Source organism: Nelumbo nucifera, chromosome 8 (assembly GCF_055504915.1).
Source record: "Nelumbo nucifera cultivar China Antique chromosome 8, China Antique-T2T, whole genome shotgun sequence".
Taxonomy (NCBI): Eukaryota; Viridiplantae; Streptophyta; class Magnoliopsida; order Proteales; family Nelumbonaceae; genus Nelumbo; species Nelumbo nucifera.
The window spans coordinates 1,883,934-1,902,229 of NC_142656.1; the positions used below are offsets into that span (position 1 = coordinate 1,883,934).

General features: G+C 37.9%; 1 protein-coding gene across 4 annotated transcripts in view; it reads right to left on the reverse strand.

The window, feature by feature from the left end:
• Nucleotides 1-18,296, reverse strand: part of DCL3 (dicer-like 3) — a 107,314-nt gene that overhangs the window by 68,449 nt on the left and 20,569 nt on the right. For all 4 annotated transcript variants that reach the window (XR_016079398.1, XM_010263505.3, XM_019198308.2 and 1 more), the window contains exons 6-12: nucleotides 12,267-12,331; nucleotides 12,020-12,151; nucleotides 11,696-11,848; nucleotides 8,200-8,335; nucleotides 2,775-2,880; nucleotides 2,497-2,689; nucleotides 2,249-2,409 (exon numbers count right to left, since the gene is read on the reverse strand). Coding sequence is in view for 3 of the 4 variants with exons in the window: in XM_010263505.3 (XP_010261807.1) it covers nucleotides 2,249-2,409; nucleotides 2,497-2,689; nucleotides 2,775-2,880; nucleotides 8,200-8,335; nucleotides 11,696-11,848; nucleotides 12,020-12,151; nucleotides 12,267-12,331 (946 nt within the window). In the remaining variant the exon portion in view is untranslated. The remainder of the gene's footprint in view (nucleotides 1-2,248; nucleotides 2,410-2,496; nucleotides 2,690-2,774; nucleotides 2,881-8,199; nucleotides 8,336-11,695; nucleotides 11,849-12,019; nucleotides 12,152-12,266; nucleotides 12,332-18,296) is intronic.

An 18,296-nucleotide genomic window follows, 5' to 3' on the forward strand; every position in this document is an offset into this window, starting at 1 on the left:
TGGACTTGTTTGGGCTTGCCTTGAGGGGCGTGGCACAAAGGCGGCTCGTAGAATTAAGAATGTAATGTCACATTAGCTAATTGAAGTCATGTAATTGAGAAAAAAAAAAGAGATTGTGAGTTTTATATGCTTGAAAATGTTTTATATGTTTGATTTTATTTTTAAATTCTCATTTGAATATGCTTTACATATTATGTTTATGTATTTTAATTTTAGATAATAGGTTTTTTAAAACATTTATTTTAAAACTTAAGTTTGTATTTTTATTAATATTATGTTTTATATTTTTTTGATTTTTTTGTATTTTTTTGAACTTTTTGACATTTTTTTTATTTTTAGCTTGTGCGCCTCGCCTTGCGCCTCAAGCGCAAAATGGCCCTTGCGCCTTTTGCTTTTAAAACACTATTCATATCGGAGCCTTCAGGATACACCCCTGCAAGGGGTGTTTCAGGTCGGCAAATGGTTTAGGGGGTAGACCGGCCCCTCTGGGTAAAGTGATAAAATAACTTTACAATGACCAAAATACCCTTCCCAACAACTAAAAAACAATTAGTTTTAGGGTATTTGGAGCAATTGAATTATTTTCAATTCCTATAAATAGCCCTATCCTCCACCATTTTCAATTCCTCCAATGATCAAAGTCAAGAACAATAGGAGAAAATGATGAAGTCAATATTTTTTGTATACTCAATAGTTGTATAGCATTTTTTCAAATTATTATAAATTTTGTTTTAACTTTATTTGATTTATTTGATATTTTTAATAATGTAATTTTTTATTTTCAATTTGTAACTATATTGTATTTTTTATATTTTATTAATTTATTCCATTTTCCAATTTTCATATTTCATATTTCATTCATCCAACCATTGTATGTTTTGTATTATTCAAATTTAAATGAAATAAAATTCCCATTGTGGCCCAGCGCAGCACAGCCTGCAGCCCGCCCAGCCCAGACCTGTGGCACGGCATGGGCTTGGGCCGTGGGCCGTGGGCCGTGCCAGGCCAACCCCCAAATTATCCCTGGGGAGGGCAGCACGTCCAGGACCAGATTAGGATTGCCACCAGCTCCCTCAACCGTCACATTGTCCAACCCCTTTTGACTCTGTGTCTTAAAGCTTCTTCTTTACCCCCAATCCCTTTGATTCTTCTTTTTTCATCCAACACCTTTCTTCGTACTCCTGCAGCACCTTAGCAACTACAACCCAACCTGCTTATTCCTTCCTTCCTTCCTTCCAACAAACAAATAGTCTGTCTCTTACCATCTTCCATCTCTGTGTCTAACATCAAAAAGCATCCATTGTTATTGACTTTTTTCTCAATTAAGAAGAGCTTCCTATCCCTTCTCAGCTCATTCCTCCAGCCTGGTTTGGTCACCTTATGGATTGCTCCCTCGACAAAACCTTTAATCCACCCTGCATCGACTTGGGACAGGAAAACCATATCCCTCCCTCTTCAAACATCAAAACTTTCCCCCTTTACATTCCTCTATCAGAAAACTCTCCTTCTTGACCGCAAGTATCTTCCTCCAACCTATTCAAGTGCTACCATGTCCCATACCTAAAAGAAAACAATTTACAATTTCTATATATTTATGAATATATATATTTTTATATATTCATTTTTGCCATGGGTTCATTTGTACAACGCCCTGCTACTACCCCTCCACCAGTCCAATAACATGGACCTTCTGCCCAACAAGTTGTTATCCCTTTCAACCACACATCTTCGTTTTCCGAGGCAAAGATAAAGAGAAATAGGCTTTGTATCAGTTTTTTAACGTTTACACCTCCCAACAGAGCCCAGTCCTCTGCTGCCTATCTTTCCACTTTATCTGTCAATGGTATTTCATCTGTAAACTTTCCCACCAGACATTCTCCCAAGAACTTCTTCCTCTCTTCAACCTCCTTTGCAGTGATTTCAATCCAATACATCCCCTCCCCTGTTTTGAAAAATACAGTTCCCATCTTCTGAGTTCCAACCACTGCCTTTGGATCACTACGTCCCTAAATGAAATGCCTTCCTGAACAGCATCCAGTCATGGTCGGGCCAAAGGCTGAATGTAATTTGGTTACGCCTAATATTCATCGCAATACACTCTCCTTGTCAAACTCCTCACCACCAGGTTCTTGGAGCAGAAATCTAGACTGGCATATGAAATTTAAAAAATATTGAAACACAAAGGATACAATAGAAGGAAATATGATTAAGAGAGTTAAAAGACTGGAAAGAAATAAAACAAATATACCTTTCAAGCATGAGGATGTATTGAGAATCGGTTTGGCGAGCTCTCCCACGTGACTGGACATAACTACGAACAGTTTTTGGCAAATCAAAACGTATCACACAAGAACAATTTGGAACATGGATCCCCTCTTCAGCCACATCAGTGCTAAACAATAGGTTTACCTACACAGCAATTTTATAACTTTAATGGCAGTAAATACAACAAGCCTGCTCATAACTTTCAATTACATGGAATAATATGTCAGGTACCTTCCCATGGCGGAACAAATCCAAAGTCTTCTTTTGCATTTGTGGTGTCAGAGCATCAGCTGATGCATTACCTCCAGTCAAGTATGAAAATGTGAAATGAGATAAAAAACCAAGTCTCTTCATAAATTTTTCAATTACTTTAGCTGTAATAATTCTTTCCACAAAAATGAGGCATAGCACTCCTGTAGCCCCTCTGCAGCCACAGGTTAGTGTAAGGATATTTACTACAACGGAATTGAAATAGGTAGCTGGATTAGCTAGTAAAGAAGTTCACTTACCCAAAAGATTGAAAAATCTGAATTAATTCATGTAACTTTGGAGAGATATAACCCAACTTAATTGCCTCAGAAAAATGAGATCCCATTTCAGAAAATGTTAAATTCTCTGAAGAAGATACAAAGAATCAGCATCAATAAACAAAAATACAGAGCCAAAAAAATAGCCATCTAGAAACATGTTTAACTTTTTTTTTCTTGACAAGTGTTATTCTTTCGGTGTAAGGTAAACAATTGAGGCAGTATGTAAAAATTACAAATTTAGCTGGGTAAAAGTTTATAAATGATTTTTACAAAGATAACAAATCACAAAGATGACAAAGAGAACAATATAAATCGTAAGATGTATTGTATCATATATCTTTAGGTTCCGGGGCAGTTCTGTCCTTTTACTTTATTTTAAAACATTCTACTAGAATAGGGTTGTGGGGCACCACCACATACCCAAGATTACAATTCATTCTCAAGTTTTCTGTTTCCTTCTCTCTTCCTCTCATTCTCTTATCTCTTTTCTAGGTCTTTTTTGGCAGATGACATGGTATCAGAGCATCATCTGTTATAGAAATTGTAGTGATACAGTGGACTAGACCTGATATTTTTTATGTGTGGTCCCATAAGTTCAGTCTTTTATTTCTTTTTTTTAGTATTATTTATATGTTTAACATAACATTAGGTAAAAGGACAAAAATGCCCTGCTACCTAAAACAGTACAAGAAAGCAAGCATAAAGCCAAAAATAAGAAATAAAAGACTGAACTTATGGGACCACACATAAAAAATATCAGGTCTGGTCCACTGTATCACTTACAGAAATAACTAAATTTCTTCTTTTCTCTGAAATATTTCTTCATAGAACACTTCCGCAGGTTGAAGAAATCAAAGATCTGATCGGCCCTATTTTCTTTTCTTTCTTCATTCTTTCTTGATTGTAAGATCAAGGTGATGTTGTCCGATCCCAGGTGTCCCGAACCAAGATCGCAGTCAAATAATCCTGCCAACTGGGTGAAATCGAGGTGGAAGGATGAAGTCGCGCACTGGAATCTGTAATCAAGAAGGAAGGTCAGAGGCCCGAGGAGTTGGTCCTCAGGTAGTCGCTCAGACGCTCAAGTCAGTTGAACAGAAGGGTATGAGGCAGGGCCGAGTAGGGAAGTGTAGCGCTGGCTCGAGCTGAAGAAGCAAAGTAGAAGTATAAAGGTCCAAAAGTCCCTTACCCTGAGAGGAGATTACCTATTTATAACCAGAGGTCCGTGTCCTATTCAGATGGGGCTTCCGGGGTTGTTGGAATGAGGTTGCCCGCCGAGATCTTCAGGATGGCTCCTCTTCCCCAGCGGGGTTAACTTCCTTGTCCGTGTGGGACTCTCCTTCTTGGTCACGCTTATCTATCCCACATGGTGCCGACGTGGCTAGAGAGATAAGATGGCCGCAGAGGCTGCCACATGGCATCCATGGCCAGCTCAACCATACCCAAACACAAGGTTTATTGTTTCTGGGTTGCTGCTCCTCTAGTGATCAAAGCATGTAGAGGTTGTAGCTGTGCAGAACAGAAAAGTTTCTGCTTGGTGTGATCAGAATAGTAGCTGCATTGATCCGTAGAGGCCTATTATGGTCTAAGGGATTGCTAATAGGTGTGGCAGTCACTCTCTATTAATGTGTAGAAAAGTTCCTTGACACTTGTTTTGTTAATGATCGTTGGAAGAAGAGGAAGGTGTAGACCCAGGTCTGATTGATCATAGGTACAGGACCATGTTGCAAGTGCTTGCAACCTGTTTTTGATCCCTTATGTGATTCAATGTTGATCTACAAGGTGCAGCGGTGGTGCTGATCAGTTTTGTTGTAGTTGTGGAACTGTTGGTGGCTTAATTGCTTAAAGAGAAGGATGTAACATATCGTGTTTACTGTTTGAGTAGTTGAGCAGTTCAGTGGTGCTGGGCTGATTAGTGTTTGTTGTAATGACTTCAGAAGGCTCGATTACTTCTGTATCTTCTAGGAGACTGGGAGTCAATCCTTCTTTGGTGGGGGTATGGACTGTACAAACTTCCCCATGTCTTTTGTTCCACTTGATAGTCTGAATGAATTAATTGGAGTGGTCCAAGGGTGTGAATATGTTCATTGGAGGAAGGAGAAAGTTTATCTCATTGGAAAAACTAAGGAACCTATTGGTGAAGGGGCTACTCATGAGAAGTGGGAACAAGAAAATCATATGATTATGTCTTGACTGGTCTCCACTATATAACCTGCACCAAGGAAGAACTTCATGTGGGCTGAAACGGCCAGATTAATTTGGGACCAAAATAAGGAAACAGATGCTAAACAAGGGTATTTTGCATGAGTTTATCAACTTTGTAGAGATATTGGGCCAGACGGGCCTTAGTCTAGTTCAGTTTTATATTTATTACTTTTGTGTTAATGGGCCTGTTAACCTTTTTTTTCTTTAAGTTTATAAGCAGCCACCCTATACAAGGGTATCTATGTAATTATCTCTAAATTTCTTTTGAACGAATTAGAATTAATAAAAGTTTGGGGCTGGAGAGAGAGTTTTTTTTTTCTCTTCCCCTTCTCCTTCATTTCTCTTCTCTTCTTTTCCTCTCCTGCTCTCACACTTCTATCTTGCTTGCTGTATTTTCTGATTTAAGGAAGAAATAAGTGCTGGTTATTTTTCTTCTTGGCATCAAAGCATACAATTATCTTTATTCTTTTCTTCTTAATCCCATACACTGTGTATGGAGAACTGAATGAATAATTGATTAAAGAAGATAATCAGCTTAGTTGGTATAGGACTTCAGGAGAAAAGAGACGATCAGATTGGTGCCCAAGACAGATCTTGGAGTTCTTGCCCGAAACCCTAGCAATTAGAGATTTTTGAGTTAAGGGTCCTAGAGAGGATTCCAACCTGGCGCTCAGGGTTTGAAGGGATCCTTTTTAATACCTATAGAGATCCATTCAAGTAGAACTGATTTTTGGAAGGCCTACAAGGGGCAGCTGAGTTTTTCCTGTTTTCAATTCTTGAATGAGAAAGAGATCCAAACTAGACTCCCTCACCAAATTCCTGACCACCTCCTTCTAAAGTCCCTCAAACCCACAAGGGGGAGAGTTCATTTAAGTTATTTGATGTTCCTTACCCTGTTTTTGTTTAGCCAGTGGTGAGTCTCTTGTTGAGAGTCACCTCCTTGTGTGTCTCCTCCTATTGAGTCATCTCCCAGCTTTTGATTGGGTCAAAAAGGAAGCAAATAGCATGGTGGATACTCTAGCTAAGCAGGGAGCTGATAGACCCACTTTATTTTGGCCATCTCTGTAATATGTTGTAACCTGGGCCATCTAAAGACGAGTTGCTTTGTACCTTCACGGTAACTTTTAATTAATAAAAGAAGTTATTTACTGATCAAAAAAAATCATCACAAAGAACTGGGAAGAAGAAATTCATAAGTGGAAGGAATTTCTAGCTTCTAAATTTGAAGTTAAGGATTTTGGCCCCTTGAAGTATTTCCTTGGTATTAAAGTTGCAAGGTCAGAAAATGGCGTTTTTATCTCTTGGAGGAAATATGTCCTAGACTTACTTAAAGACAATGGGAAGCTGGAGTGTAAGCCCATTAATACACCTATGGATCTCAGCCATGAACCTAGAGATTATGGTGGAGAGGCATTACCAAATGCTCAGCAATATCATAGACTCATTGGAAGATTGTTGTACTTATCCATGACCCAGTCAGATATTGCCTTTGTTGTGAGTGTCCTAAGTTAATAAATGCACTCACCTAAAACATCTCGTTATAGAGCTGCATGAAGAGTCCTGTGCTACTTGAAGAAGCACCCTAGCAGGGTATTTCTCTTTACTAAACAGGGTCACACTAGGGTAGAAGCTATACAGATGTTAATTGGGCAAGATATGTTAATGATCAGAGGTCCACAACAGACTACTATACCTTTGTAGGAGGAAACTTGGTCACATGGAAAAACAAGAAAAAATCAGTGGTAGCAAAACCAAGTGTGAAGCTAAATATCAAGCCATGTCTCAAGGGGTAGCCGAACTCCTATAGTTGAAAAACCTCCTTACAAAGTTTAGATTCCAGAATGCATACTCTATGTGTTTATATTGTGACAAAAAGGTGGCTATTAGCATTGGTCACAATTCAGTTCTTCATGAGAGGACTACACATATAGAGGTTGAAAAGCATTTTATTCATGAAAAGAGTGGAAGGGGGAAAATTTGTATGCCTTTTGTCAGCTCAAAAGAGCAAATTGCTAATGTATTTACAAAGAGTGTTACCACCTTGCACCATGAAGAATTATGTAACAAGTTGGGTATGTATGACATATACAGCCCAACTTAAGGGGAGTGTCATGAAATGCATTATACCATATATGTTTAGGCACAAGGGCAGTTATGTCCTTTTACTTTTTATAACAAGCTGGGATTATAAGACATGTTCTATAACTTGAAGGGGATTGTTAGCACTATTAAATTAGGAATCTTTGACGGTATTTTACTTTTGTTGTAATAGATTTATGGGCTAGCTAATATAGGTGGTTATACAGAGGTAATTTTGTAATTTTGTACTCAGTTATTATAATAAGGATTATTATCTGAAACACCTCTCCACTCTTCTGACTTTCTCTTAAACTTAACTGAGTTTTCGGTACATCCAGAGACTCCCTGTCAGACATTGTCATTCAAAAACTAGTGGTGTTGCAAGATTAAATTGATGCCCTCCATTCAACTCAATTCTTTGAAACAAAATTCCAAAAATAGGCCCATCCATTCACTCAATTTGAACTATTGGTGAACGAATTGAATTATTGGTGGGTTGTGAGATGAGTGAACATCAAATAGGCAATAAATAGGGAAGAGAAAAAAAACCCGTTGCATTTTTATCAAATAAAAATTAGTTAATAGGGTAGAATAGTTGGTTAAGAGAATATTGGAAAAGTGAAGGGGAGTTTCAGAAAATAACCCTTGTAATAAAAAGATAAGTGGATTTATCAGATCAGGTGATGACTCTTTTTCTGTTCTGAGTGACTTTCTTCTCTACTCTTCATCCTTTCTTATTTTCTTGTTCCTTTGCTGATACAATAGAAATTATTTGATTCTCTTCAAAGAAATGAGGTTATGAGGCTTAAGCCTTGTGCATCTAGAGGGCCCATTGCCTCACCTCATGCTGGTTTTAAAATGCAGGCTGGATAACAGCAGTGTCCAAACACTTTAGGTTGGGTTTGGTTAGTCTTAAACCAACCCAACCCAGTTCATGTTTACACCTCAAGCAGATAGATAAAGGGACATTCAGCATGTTCGGATGTTCTATACCACCCAAGCTTCCATATTTACATGCCCTGTCAACAAGGATCACTTCACTACATGTGTTATGCAGAAAATTGGTCCTGCAGTCAACTTTAACAAGAACAGCAAAAACAAATTTATCTACTCTACATCATACCATCTGGCAAAGTTTCTCCAATTATATGTAACACTTCTTCAAGAAAACTCATGCACTGCATGGAACTAGCTCTATAAAATTCAAAGTCTTCTGTAGTGTTTAAAACACGAACATTTTCTAAACAGTCTTTAGCAGCCTACAAAACAAGTAATACACATAGGATGATAAAAATCAGAACTAAAAAGGAAGACCAGGAAAGGAAAAGAATAACTAATCTATTTGGAATCAGTTGGTAAAACCAAACTAAGTTCTTAAGGAAAATATCAATCAACTAAAACACAATCCAAGGCAAAAGGATGAGCATAACCAGCATAACCTAGCTTAAAATGGAAACAAAAAAACAACGACCAAAGTAACATAGGTGAATTTTAATTCCATTTTTTGCTGCACCCTCATTTTTCGTAGCAAGGAGAAATTTATTAACAAGAAAAAGAGGGAAATGGTATAGTAAAGAGAAGACCATCCAACTATTCTGTGGCACTAGGACCACACAGAAAAACTAGCATAGCTCATATTATAGATCTCCCAACTAGTGACTGTATAACCACCCCCCCCCAAAAAAAAAAAAAAAAGAAAAAGGAAAAAAAATCAATGAACAGTAGCACCCAAATCATCCTCCACCATCTAAACGATGAGAATGGGACTAAGGCACTGCAATTAACACAAGGGTTTAATCCCAAAGCAAACTTCTGATGGGGGAAGAGTTTAATCTGGGGCTGGCCCAACTGAAGTTTTTCAGAGGTTGAGCTTGTTTGGCCTGGACCTGAAAAGATCATGTTTGACTCTGACCTAGCTCAGTTTGGCTTGGTTTGAGGCTTCAAGTAGTTCAATCTCAACCCAAACATTATTTTATATGTAGAAAAGTTCTAGCCATACAAGTTAACAGTCAATATGAGCACTGCCATCACTGCCTATCAAGAACAATTTGTGATGAAACATACATATTTAACCATATATGTATGCATATGTTTGTAATGTAATTATATTGGCTTCTGTCTGTCCATCTGTATGTATATATTTACAGTATGCTATTATATTCGGTACAAGACTATACATGCACAAACACTACATATACACTATATATAAGTATATGCACCATGATCATTCTGTGGAAATTTTCCCCAATGTGGATTTCTTAAGGTTTGATGGGACAGCAAAAGATAAAGAGGTGGAGGATACAGAGGAGGTTCAAGTTGCAAATTTATAAATCTTTGTCATTAGAGCAGGTCGTGCAGTGAGAGGTACAAGTGGAAAAATCACTTGGAATGATTCTCTTTTTATATCAAAGAGACATTAGAGGGGAAAAAAAGGTGATTCTAGTAGTATAAAAGGGGGAGACAGAATTCTGTGGCCGGTTGCATGGAGTCAGAGATTAACAGTGAAGTGCAGGATCTTTTATGCAGGGGTCATTGGAGAACCAAGTGTAGTCACAGGCAGAGAGCAAAAGTTGATATATGATTAAAATTAAAAAAAAAAAATAATCAAATTTATTAGAATTAGAGGATGGGAGAAAGATATGGTTTAATTTTTAGTCCAGCTGTGCATTTTATGGGTATCTCAGTTCTTTTTAGTAGGTTAGATAGAGCTAGTAATGGTTCACTGTTGACTTTTTTTTTCTCACAGTGGTTGTGAGGTAGATGGATTCAGGATGGTATACAATTAAAGCCAGAAGAGGCAATGCAGGAAGAAAGTACGGAAATTCACAAAAAGGGATTAATTCAACAACAAATGAGTCCATGTGCTCTGCCCACATTGTTGATGCCAAAGGACTGATCATGGAGAATGTGTGTAGAAAGTCGCATCATTCACAAGATTGCTATTTTACTATCAAGTATCATTTCCAAATACCCCAATTAGATGACATGGTGTGCTTGCTTGATGATACAAGGTGCTAAGGTGTTTTCCAGGATCGACTTGAAAAGTGGCTGTCATCAAATCAGAATTCAAGAAAGTGATGAGTGGAAAACAGGCTTCAAGATGCAGAATGGTCTCAATGAGTGGTTAGCGATGCCATTCGGTTTATCAAATGTTCCTAGCACCTTCTTGCATTCAATGAATCAAGTCCTGAAACCATTCATTGGGAGATTCTTGTTGTTTATTTTGATGATATTCTTGTATACAGACTTTGTAAATGGGCCCATATAAAGCATCTAAGAAAAGTGCTAGGGACTTTACACCAAGAGCAACTGTGTGCAAACCTGAAAATGTGTCATTTTCTAAAATACCGACTGCTATTTTGAGGAAATTTTGCAAGTTCAGCTGTAATATGGGTTGACAATAGCAAGGTGGAAGCAATCTGCATTGGCCTACACCCACACCTAATGTTGAACTGCAACATTTTCATAGTTTAGTATCATTCTATAGACACTTTATAGCAGAACACATGATTGATTGTTTGAAGAAAAGCAAGCTTATATGGAGTAAAGAAGCAATGAGAAGCTTTTAGTTGCTTAAGAGAATCTATGCATGGCTTTACTATTGGCTATGCCAAGTTTTGAGAAACTACTAATGTTACGAATTTGGTGTCATTAATCATTATAAGAATAGTTCTCATCAAGGAAGGTACATCTCTTATATAGTAAAAACCTTAATGAAAGACAGAAGTATTATTTGATCCAAAATGCTTTTGTTCTTAGATCACAAGGATTTGAAACATATAAACACTAGCAACCAACTTAGTGGGAAACTTGGTCAACGGTAGGTTTTATACAAGAATATAACTTTGTGTTGAAATACAAGTCGATAACTAATAAGAAGGTAATAGATGCACTTATTAGAACATCAACAGTGCTACCATGACAACTGAGGTGATAGGATTTGAACTTCTTGAAGGTATACGCTACAAACTTGAACTCTGCTGAAATTTGGAAGATTCTTGACCTCAGTCAACACATACAGAAAGTTTTGGAGAGTGAGGTTTACCTTGGCTTCTCCTGGCCAAGTACAGAGGGTATCTTTTGTCAACACATGACAGAAAGTTATGGTAATGTCATTTCATACTCATAGTCAGTACAATACCTTTTCTGTTATTGATCAAAATAATTATGCCAAGCTTATAGACCACTTCGAGACGCAACCATTAACAACAATATTAAATCAACAATTCAGCATGAATTGTATTAATAATCATATTTGCCTTACAATTCAACTAAGTATTTCTTAATTATTTTGAAACATTGTGTTAATAATAAATACATGCTATTCCAAGCATAGTAGACATATTACCAGCAAAAGGATCATGGATTGAAAAAGAGAGAAAAAAAAAAGTAACAAAGGTACTCTGACACTCTTGACTACCATCACTTGGTAAAATTTCCATTATAACCCAAAAAAAAAATAGAACTGAAATATTTTTTGGGATCAGCGATTAATCAGATTTTACTGAGAAAAGAATGACAAAATACATTAGAGACACAACAAGATCAGGTCAAGCTTCCCCAAATAACCAAAATAGAGAGAAGCCTCTTATTACTTTCCCCCAAGGAAAATGCAATACCTCATATGCACATATTAGGCCGAGATCATCTAGGCAACAAACAATCTTTGTATGATACTTAGACAATCGCTTCTTCAAACCATTGAATGCATCATCAGTATCTTTGAACTGCGTTGGCAATGATGCTTGAATACTAACCAACAATGCATCAAACTGTTCAGATAAAAGAGTTATATCAGTTTTTTTCTCATTGAATATCAACACTGGATCTACACCAAAACCTATAGCAAAATGAACAAAGTGAGTCTCAAAAGCCTATATTTTTATCTTTTTATAAGCACTAAATAATTAAATTACAAGAGAACTAAGGATTACAAGAATAACCTTAGACCGTGAAGACTTCAACTTAGTTTTTAAATCTTCATGGGAAAATTGTGTGGAATTATAGTATCTATTTATTTCTTTTGCAGAGGGAACAAATACTTCCACTTCAGTTTTGTCCTCAACTATATAGATCTGCAGTTGCATACACAACAGAAACTTGTAATCCAACAGAGAAATTCCACATCAACATGCAATATGTAACCCAGAAATTAATTCCAAAATTTGCAACTGAGGGTCTATAAGTGACCTGGGAATCCAAGACGCATTCAAGTTCTGATATTTGATCCTCACAATCCATGACTGATGAAACACCTGATATATAGAGCCCTGTTAATGTATGATTCGTAGAGGCCGATATCTATAGGTTATGTAGACCAGGAACAGAAAATCAATGACATCAAATGAGTATAATTAATACGTAAACCTGAAACCAGTTAGATTTTTATTAGAAATTGATCAGAAAGGAAAAAGGTTTATCCATAAAAGTTTCCTGATCCAACAGGCACTGAAGCAGATATCTCTAGGTTATGTAGACCAGAAATAGCATCAATGGCATCTAATGAGTATAATTAATATGCAGAACCTGCAATCAGTTAGATTTTGTTACAAATTGATCAGAAAAAAAAAAGGTGGCTCATGTGTTGTTGGGACATACAAGATCATTTATGAGAGTTAGAGGGTTAAGAATATTTCTAGATGCAGATCAGAACAACGATAGTATTGAAGTTTAGTTGGGAAATAAGAAAGAAAAAAAAATAAGAGAGAAGAGATCAGATCAAGAGGAATATGAATATGTAAGAGAATTGGAAGAAAGAGAGGAGAATTGAATGTTCTCTAATTGTGTTTTATTAACTTGATCATAATAATGGTACATTTACAAGGATACCCGTGAAAGGGCGGCTGTACTAATAATGCTACTTTAAGTAATAACTAAGGTCCATTAACAATAAGAAACATCTATACTATTGTTCAGACCCTTCTCTGGACTTCTCTAGATTGTTGTAGTACTGGTTCGCCCTTTCCTCCTCTTGGGCAGAAGTAGATTGCTGTTCAGACTAGTATTTGGACTATTGCCAAACCCCTTTTTTGTTGTTTTATGCTGTAATGGCTTCAGACAGAGGGGATATTATTCCTGTGAAGCTGAATGGACAAAATTATGGGATGTGGAAATTCCACTTTGATTTTTATGTTGAAGGGAACGGTTTGGAAGGACACCTGAATGGGACTGTCACTAAACCAATTAAGACTGAGGTCAAAGCCTTATAACAATGAAAACTAGATAACGGCAAGATTGTTTCCTGGATTCTTAGTTCTATTGATTCTCATATTGTTGTACCTATGAGGAGAATGAAAACAACCTATGAAATGTATTCATATCTGGAGAAAGTTTATCAACAGTCCAATATGTCTAGACAGTATCAAATAGAATCAGAGATATTAGCCTACAGTCAAGGAGATAGAAGGATACAATAATACTATTTGGGTTTTCTTGATTTGTGGGCTGAATATGAACTTGTCCATATTGATCCCTCGGACTCAGTAGAATGTGTGAAATATCTCCAGAAACATTTTGAGAAGAGGAAGGTAACTCAGTTTTTGATGAGGCTTAGACCTGAATATGAGATAATCAGGTCCAATATTCTAAGTAGGGGAACACTTCCAGATCTGGATTCTGTTTTGGGGGAGTTACTAAGGGAAGAGACTAGGCTTCTCACTGCAGCTGGAATTGATGGAAAGATGACTAAAATTGGGGCTGAAACAGCTTTTGTTGTTCATGAAGGTACAAAGTCAACCTCCAAGGACTTCTCCAAAACCCAGTGTTATGAGTGTAAGGGTTTTGGACATATTGTCTCTCACTATAAGAAGAATGTGTGCACCTATTGCAAGCAACATGGTCACATAATTCCAGATTGTCCAATCCGACCAACTAAGGGTTCTCAGAGAAAGACTCAACCTCGGGCCTATCAGGTAATAGATGGACAGGCAACTAACACTATGTCCACTAAGGGTGATTCTTCAGTGAAAAGTGATTCCACTGGATCTATGGATGAAGAAAAGATTCGGCAATTGGTATCCCCTGCTTTTTCTGCTATTGTTTTGTTTGGTAAGTTCTCTGGATATTGTTCTTCTCCTTCACATGCTTGGATTATAGATTCAGGTGCCACCAATCATATGACAGGAGCCTATCTCAATCAACCAAATCCATCTACTGAAACTCACCATAAACACATTGTTACTGCCAATGGTGAAAAGTTAGACATTATTGCTAGTAATGACTTATCCCTTAAACAGTCATCCACTAAGTCCTTCCCTCTCTCAAAAACCCTCTACTACTAATATGATTCCTATTGGTCAACTTGTTGATGAAGGAAATGTCCTTACCTTTTCTCATGATGGTTGCTTGATACAGGACCGGTACACTGGGAAGGTGAAAGGGAAGGGGCATAGGTTGGGCCGTCTGTTTGCGCTGGATTTTGATATGTCTCAATCAGGAGCATCCTTGGCTTATCTTAGTTCCTCTATGTCTAATTCTCTGTTGAGTCATAGAAATAATGTTTGGGATTTATGGCATAAACGAATGGGCCATCCATATTCTCAAAAATTGAAGTTTTTGTTTGATTTTGGCTTAATTAAGAATAAAAATCCTCTTGTTCATACTTTTGATGTTTCTTGCACGGCTTGTTGCTTGAGTAAAAGTCATGTTTTTTACCTTTTTTTCACACTTCTGAGCATGCCACTAAACCTTTTAAGATAATACATAGTGATGTTTGGTTTGCTTCTATTACTTCACTATTGGGATACAAATACTTTGTATTGTTTATAGATGATTGTACCAGAGACACTTGGATTTATTTTCTATGGCACAAATCAAAGGTATTTGCAACATTTAAATTATTCCATACTATGGTGCAAACTCGCTTCAAGTGTAATGTGAGTATCCTTTGTCCAGATTCAGGGGGAGAATATGGAGACGGAGACTTTCAGGCCTACTTGAGGAGTTATGGAATTCAATCTCAACACAGCTATCTAGACACTCCTCAACAGAATGATGTAGCTGGACAGAAGAATGGACATATCCTTAGTGTTGTGCGGACATTACTACAGAAATCCCACACTCCAACTTCGTTTTGGGCAGAAGCAGCCAGTACAGTTGTGTATTTAATCAATTGACAACTATCTTCCTTCTTCTGTTCTTGACAACACTTCTCCCTTCCAAAACTTTTTGGCCATCCCCTAGACTTCTCTAGTCTTCATGTTTTTGGTTGTCTTTGTTTCGTAAATCTTCTTGTTCGTGAACGTTCTAAATTAACTGCTCAATCTGCTATGTGTACCTTTGTGGGATATGGTCCTGACCACATAGGAATCTTGTGTTATGACCCTGCTATTCGTCATATTTGGATTTCACGAAATGTTGTGTTTTTTGAACATATTTCCTTCTTTGTTGGAATTGCTAGATTGTCTGCTCCTATTTCTGTTTTGTAGGACTTTGATTCAGATAACACTCATACTTCCTCTACTGAGAAAGATTTCCTCGTCTTCATTCGCAAGTGGCCACATGTCCCAGATCTGTGCCTACAACCCCCCTTCCACCCGGTCCAGAGCATCCTCCTCTTGCACCTCCTATAAGTGGCATTTCACCCCAAGATCCTTCTGTTTCAGATGGTAGTTCTCCTATTCCGCTTCTTTGTTCTACTCGTATTTCTCGACCTCCTAACCGCCATGGTTTTCCTTCAAGCCATAGCTCCTTTTCTGTTGTACTTTCTTCCACAAATATTCCTAGTTCTTATCAGCAAGCCATTAGAAGTCCTCGTTGGAAATAAGCAATGGATGTCAAAATTCAAACCCTCCATGAGAATGATACTTGGGATCTTGTGCCTGCTCCTCCAGATGCTTCCATTGTTGGAAGTCGTTGGGTCTACACGATCAAACTAAAATCAGATGGTTCCCTTGATCGATATAAGGCTCAGTTAGTTGCCCAAGGATACAGTCAGGAATATAGGATTGATTAAGAAGAAACATCTGCCCCAATTGCTAAGATCACCACGGTTTGCGTTCTTCTAGCCTTATCTATTGTTCATTCCTGGACTATCTACCAATTAGACGTGAAGAATGCTTTTCTTCATGGTCAACTGAAGCAAACAATCTACATGAAGCCTCCACCTAGATATTGCAGTGACTCTTCATGTGTCTGTCGCCTAAAGAAATCCCTATATGGTCTGAAGCAGGCACCCAGGGCTTGGTTTGAGCGCTTTCGAGATGTTGTTGTAGTTGGGTATCGCCAGAGTTCCTCTGATTACTCTCTCTTTGGTAGGAGAAGGCCCCAGAGTATTATTATACTACTATTGTATGTTGATGACATGCTTTTAACCGGGGATGATTATGATGGCATTTATGAGTTGAAGTCCTTACTTCATAACTCCTTTCACATGAAGGACTTGGGCCCTCTTACTTATTTGTCAACAAAAATGTGCCTCTAATCTCGTCAAACTAGCTGGAATTACTGATGAGAAACACGTTGGTACCCCTTAGGAGCTGAATGTCAAGTTGTCTAAATCTGAAGGCCTAGTTCTTCCTGATGCTACTTTGTATCATCGACTTGTTGGATCTCTAATCTATCTCACTATGACTCGGCCTGATATTTCACATGTTGTTCGGGTCATTAGTCAGTTTGTTTCTGCCCCTTGTCAACCTCATATGACTGTTGTTTGTCGCATCATTCGTTATGTTAAAGACACAACTTCTCAAGGACTGTTTTTCTCTTCCTCATCACCCATACATTTGAGAGTTGATGTTGACGTAGATTGGGCTGGTTGTCCCGACACTCATCGATCCACTACTGGGTGGTGCGTCTTCACGGGTGATTCTTTCATCTCCTAGAAGTGTAAGAAACAACAAGCCGTCTCTAAGTCTTCTACTGAAGCTGAGTATAGAGCCATGTCTTCTGCCTATAGTGAGATTATTTCGTTGAAGTCTCTCTTCATGGATCTTGGTGAACTATCACTTTAATAGAGACCTTTTCATTGCTGGCTCTATATCTCTTCCTCATGTAGCCTCTAACATGCAGATTGCCGACATCTTCACCAAGGCCATGACTAAGAGTCAACACCTCGTTCTTATGGGCAAACTGATGCTGGTGTCTACACATCAGTTTGAGGGGGAGTGTGGAGATATATCTTGATGTATATTATTAGTATAGTTCTTGTTGTACAGTACTCTTATTATTTTATTTGTTCTTTTATCTTTCAGCCCTATAAGGGAATTCTTGTAACTGTACATATCTTTTAATATAAAAGGGGCTCTTTGGGGTGGGGGTCGACCATTCTTGACACCCCTAAATCTGCTCTCTCTTGTTCTTAGTTCTGCTCACATTTCCCTTGTCAGAGATAGGAGCAAAGGAGCCATCAGCAAGGGAGATCTTATCTTGCCCAAATAAAAGTTGGCAAGTAGAAAATAAATGGGACACACTAGTCATATGGTCAAAGGCACCAAAATCAATTATCCAAGGGATTCTACGATTACCTGAGATAGAAGCATGATTCACAGTAACAGGAATACCTGAATTGGCATATATGCCCTAGCAACATTCAACGTCTGGGAATAGACCTCTTTTAACACTGTCCCACACCTCTTTTGCAATCTCTATCCACAGGTAATGATGACTAATATGAGGTTGCATGGAATTCACTAACCAACCTACTATAGTATAGTTCTCATGCATCCACCTCTCATAGATAGGGTCATCCTCCGTAGGTTTTTTCATGGTCCCAGTGATGTACCCCCATTTCCCTCTACTGCAAAAATGAATCTTTTATAGACTAAGACCAAGCTAACAACTTGGCTCCATCCAACTTTACTGAGGTTACTACCCCTAACAAAGTCTCCACAAACCCTCTTAAAACAAACCCAGAATCAGTGGAGAGTTTCACCTCACCTCTAGTTCGCTCTATTGGCCAAACCAAGATAAGCGAAAATCAAAATAGGGTGTTACTAGTCAAGACTTGTTGTCTTAAGTCAAAAATTGCTCTTTAAACAGCCAAATTAGGGTTTCCATCGGACCTAGAAAAATGAGAGAAAGGGAGAAAATCTAGCCACTCCTACCAAAGGCTTTAGAAACTTTTCCAACTTGGATCGATCTCAAAGATAGTTAGAATGTTTTTATCATATCCCCAAGCGTCACTTCCAGACTCCTCTATACCCTATAATCAAAAGGCTCTCTAGTTAGCTAGGGTTTTCGGGAAACTCTCCAAAAACCTGCCTTGGGGCCCAAATCAGCACT